The sequence below is a fragment of the Borostomias antarcticus genome (assembly GCF_949987555.1).
Source record: "Borostomias antarcticus genome assembly, chromosome: 12".
In the NCBI taxonomy this organism is placed as follows: Eukaryota; Metazoa; Chordata; class Actinopteri; order Stomiiformes; family Stomiidae; genus Borostomias; species Borostomias antarcticus.
The window spans coordinates 3,639,270-3,644,171 of NC_140245.1; the positions used below are offsets into that span (position 1 = coordinate 3,639,270).

A 4,902-nucleotide genomic window follows, 5' to 3' on the forward strand; every position below is an offset into this window, starting at 1 on the left:
ATTACGGGGTGAGGAATCCCCTTGGCAAATATTCATATTCAATATAACCTGTAGTGTAATTACCAATACTCAAAAGTGCTTCAGTAAAAAAACAAAACAATTGCCACTCTTTTTTTCATCATGCAAATCTTTCATGTGGCCAAATGTTGTCACCACAGGGTTCCCAATGTATTGGCTAGAGCACGAACGCTACTCCCACCGCCCCTGTACAACAAGGCTTCACCCGACATCCCCATAACCATGTCCGGCAGTTTGACTCTGCCTGCACCCCTCCGTGAAATGGTGTGGAGTAAATATTGCACATTCAATCTGTATTTCATATTCAGAGACAATTAGTCTCGTTAACTAGAGAGCGATGGCATTAAAAAAAGATCTGATTTCTGGTTCCTAAGAGGATTTGGGGACACAAACACGGTTTCCCTACATATCCGGGCTAGGGTTTGGTTCCCGTGGAAACGTGGGCGTGGTACAGGGGTCTTGGGTTCGAAGGCTGGCTCTGTCCAGACCACTGCTGTGGGGGAACCCAGTGATCCAGTTCTGTGGTTTCAATGCAGGAACATAGAAAAGTAACATACAGACTAACAGGCAGGCTGACAGACACAGACAGACAGACAGGCAGGCAGGCAGGCAGGCAGACAGACAGAGACAGGCAGGCAGGCAGACTTGCAGGCAGGCAGGCATCCAGAGGCTGTACTGGGTGGTCATCGGTATGCAGACTGAAAGGTCTGACGCTGCCCCCTTTTGGTAGAATCTCAGATAAAGATCTGCGCCCGTCAGCAAACAATAACCGGGGCCCAGATATCGAGGGCTTCTTTCTGGTCCGGTTCAGCCCATTCTGTGTTCAGTTCTGGATGCCTTCCCCTGCTGTCGGCAAACCAGCCAGCCAGCCAGAAAACCAGCCTGCCAGCCAGCCAGAAAACCAGCCTGCCAGCCAGCCAGAAAACCAGCCAGCCAGCCAGAAAACCAGCCAGAAAACCAGCCAACCGGCCAGAAAACCAGCCAACCGGCCAGAAAACCAGTCAGCCAGCCAGAAAACCAGCCAACCAGCCAGAAGACCAGCCAGAAAACCAGCCAACCGGCCAGAAGACCAGCCAACCAGCCAGAAAACCAGCCAACCGGCCAGAAACCAGCCAACCAGCCAGAAGACCAGCCAACCAGCCAGAAGACCAGCCAACCAGCCAGAAAACCAGCCAACCGGCCAGAAACCAGCCAGCCAGCCAGAAAACCAGCCAACCAGCCAGAAGACCAGCCAACCAGCCAGAAGACCAGCCAACCAGCCAGAAAACCAGCCAACCGGCCAGAAAACCAGCCAACCAGCCAGAAGACCAGCCAGAAAACCAGCCAACCAGCCAGAAGACCAGCCAACCAGCCAGAAAACCAGCCAACCGGCCAGAAAACCAGCAAACCAGCCAGAAAACCAGCCAGCCAGGCACGTCAGAAGCCTCGCCACACACGCCACACGCAGAGCACAGGAAGGGAGAGCGCTACAGACGAGGCTGCGTCGAGCGGCTAGTCAGCTAACTCCAACACAGGTCCTGAAATAACTTTGGTTTATGGGGTTACCGTCGGTGTGAAATGTACTACCATTCAAGTTTTCACAGTCCAGTGAGTCGAGGGCTGTATCTGAGTGCTGTTGTCTTTTCGTTAATGAGCTAGCTGGCTACGCTAAGCCACGGTGCGTTGTGGACTGCCCTCGGGAACAGGTTGGGCGACCAGGGACTGGTCAAGTCAGTAAACACGTACTCTCTCCCGCACAAACCACCTTTGGGAGCTGCAGTAGGCAAACAGGGAAAAAGAGAACTCACCAAGGAAAGTAAAACGACAATAAAAAAAGTCACTTTTGAAAAAAATAAACAACAACAAGAGCACACCAGTGAAAACAAAACGGTAAGAAAGCAACGACGACCGCGCCGGCGGTCAATCTCTCATGGCTTACGACGCCGGTTCCTCACAGACACGCGCTCGCCGCCGGGGGAAAAAAAACAAATAACCAAAACGACGAGAACACCAACAAGAGTGTGAAAAACAAAATGAAAAAACATAAAAAACACTGCACAAAATCAACAACAACAAGAGATCCCTGCATAGCTTCAAACCTGGACATTGGACATAAGCCAGCGCAGGATCAGTCTCTTAGGCCACGTTCACACATCGTCCCTTTTCCCATCAACTGTCTGGACTACAAGCACAGCCGGACCATGCTGGAGGAGAGGAGGAGGAGAGGGGGAGAGGGACAAAAGGAGGAGAGAGAGGAGGAGGAGGTACGAAGAGGACATCCCTAACAGAACGGTCTGCTGTACGCGCGCGTCGTCATGGCGTGTGTCTCTGCGGGGCCACCGTCCGTCCCCACCGCTCGGACCTCACGGAACCGTCGGCGGCGAAGGCCCGGGCCAGGCTCCGCCCCCCTGTTCCGCTCGCTCCCTCAGTCCACCATGGCTCGCGGTGAACAGCGCCGATCTGATTCAAGTGGCGTCCTGCTTTGATCAAAGCCAGTCGGAGGGACGTCGAAAGGACAAGGGAGTTCTTGGGTCGTCTTGCGTGCGTGCGTGTGTGTACATGTTGGTGTGTGTCCACGTGTGTGTGTGTGTGTGTCAGTGTCACTTGCAGCCACCGGTCCTCTCCCCATCACCCTGGCAAGTGGAGTAGTGACTTCTGAACTCGCTGAGCGCACGCGCGTGTGTGTTGGTGTGAGTTTCAGTCCGTGAGTCTGTCTGTCGGTCGGTCGGTCCGTCCGGGTGAGCGAGCTACTTCCCTCCGTACATCCTCTCGATGTCGTCCTGGTAGTGGGATTTCAGCTCCTTGCGTTTGAGCTTGAAGGCGTCCGTCACCAGGCCGGTCTCCGGCGTCCAGGGCTCGGCGCTCAGACGGATCTTCTTGGGGATTTCAAAACGCTCCAGTTTACCTGTCGGACGGACACACACACACACACACCTTAGAAACATAACCGGGCGCAGCTAGATACCACAGATATCAATGTTTTCTCCATTGTTCCCCTCTCTCTCTCTTCTATCCCTCTTCCTGTTCATCCCTTTCTCCTCAAACCTCCAATCAAACTCAAGATCTCAGAGCGCCGACACCGGTATCGGGGACGATACTGAGCAAGATAACGTTCAGAAAACCCAAATTACGCTAGCTAGCTATCGTTAGCTTACGCTACATTAGCCTACCGGCAGCCAGTATTGTTAGATTGTTAAGAGTTTTGAGTGCTTTACTAAAAGAAACCTCTGTGTACGCTTATGGCCCTAGCCTAGCTACTATACTATAGTTAGAATCCAATATTACACTTGTCTAGTTTGTAGCTACTACTTAGCTATTGATATTCCGGGCCTGACTGTGGTAATTTAAAAATTCAGTACTGTATCATTAAGCACACTCGTATCGATACTCGGTATCGGCAAGTACACTTAAGGGAGTACTCGTACTTGGTCTGAAAAAAATGGTACAGCCGATCCCCACCTCCTTCCACTTCCTTCAGTTAAACCAGGACAAAACCACTGACACTGAACACCAAATGCCAAGTCAGAAACCTAGGTGTCATGTTCGATTCTGATCTTAATTTTGAGGCTCATATTAAGAATGTGACATGGATATCCTTTTCCTCACCTGAGAAACATTGCTAAGGTGAAACCTTTTCTCTCCCAAGCTGACACAAAGACTAATGCATTTGCTTTTATCAGTAGCAGGTTGGGTTACTGTAACCCTCTCCTATCTGGTCGGCCAAAGAAAGCTATTAGTCAACTTCAGCTGATACAAAACGCTGCAGCACGTGTCCTCACTAAGACCAGGAGGGAGGAACACATACCCAAGGGTGGCCGAAACTGTGGGAACTTTTAAGCGAGATCTAAAGACATAATCTCGCTTTCATCATGTAGTTTTACCTATATTACTTTATTTTTTATTTTTACATATTCCATTTATTTATTTACTTAATTTCTATTCTCTTACTTTCTATTCTTTTACCATATATGATCTGTCGTATTTAATTCTCTTATTTTTATCCACCATTTTAACTGTAATTATTGTGTAAAACACCGTGCTACATTTGTTTGTATGAGCAGAGCTATATAGGGTTGGGTTAAAAAAAAGAAGAAGAAAAAGATGATTAATCATGAATGCCAAAATCGATCTTTTATTTAATGAATGAATTCATAAATGAAGGAATGAATAGTTGATTAATTAATTAATTCAATGATTCATTCATTCATTTTTGGAAATCAGTATCGATACCCAGCCGTAGTAGGCCTGTTGATGTGTTGCATAACTTGGCAGTCATGTAATTAAGGTTTCAGCTAAAAACAGGTTTTAGTAACACTAACCGAATCAATATTGAATCGAATTGAATCGTGATAATCAATTCTGAACCTTGTGAATCGGAATCGAATCGATTCTTGAAATTCGAATCGATACCCAGCCCTAGTGCTATATCAATAAAGTTATCTTTGACTCCCCCCCCCCCCCCCTACCGGTGAGCGCGGCCTCGGTGATGATGCCGAGCACCTCTCTCTCCATCTCGGGCCGGTTGCAGATCTCCTCCCAGCTGCCCCTCAACTGCCTCTGCTCCGCCAGCGCCAGCAGCTGCTTCTGATTGGGCACCACGAAGCCGATCACGTACGACTGGTCACTGAAACGGGAGGACAGACTGGTCACTGAGACAGGAAGGACAGACTGGTCACTGAAACAGGAGGACAGACTGGTCACAAACAGGAGGACAGACTGGTCACTGAGACGGGAGGACAGACTGGTCACTAATACAGGAGGACAGACTGGTCACTGAGACAGGAGGACAGACTGGTCACTGAGACAGGAGGACAGACTGGTCACTGAGACAGGAGGACAGACTGGTCACTGAGACAGGAGGACAGACTGGTCACTGAGACAGGAGGACAGACTGGTCACAAACAG

General features: G+C 49.5%; 1 protein-coding gene across 2 annotated transcripts in view; it reads right to left on the reverse strand.

Moving 5' to 3' along the window:
• Window positions 1-1,450: 1,450 nt before the first annotated feature.
• The window catches only part of acsl3b (acyl-CoA synthetase long chain family member 3b), a gene marked incomplete at its 5' end in the record, with an annotated part of 11,631 nt that continues 8,179 nt past the window's right edge, over window positions 1,451-4,902 (reverse strand). The window contains 3 exons of one of the 2 annotated variants that reach the window (XR_014630697.1): window positions 1,451-1,517; window positions 1,675-2,902; window positions 4,464-4,621. Coding sequence is in view for 1 of the 2 variants with exons in the window: in XM_084446828.1 (XP_084302954.1) it covers window positions 2,745-2,902; window positions 4,464-4,621 (316 nt within the window). Of the gene's footprint in view, window positions 2,903-4,463; window positions 4,622-4,902 lie in introns of both variants that reach the window. The other variant, XM_084446828.1, reaches the window with a different exon arrangement.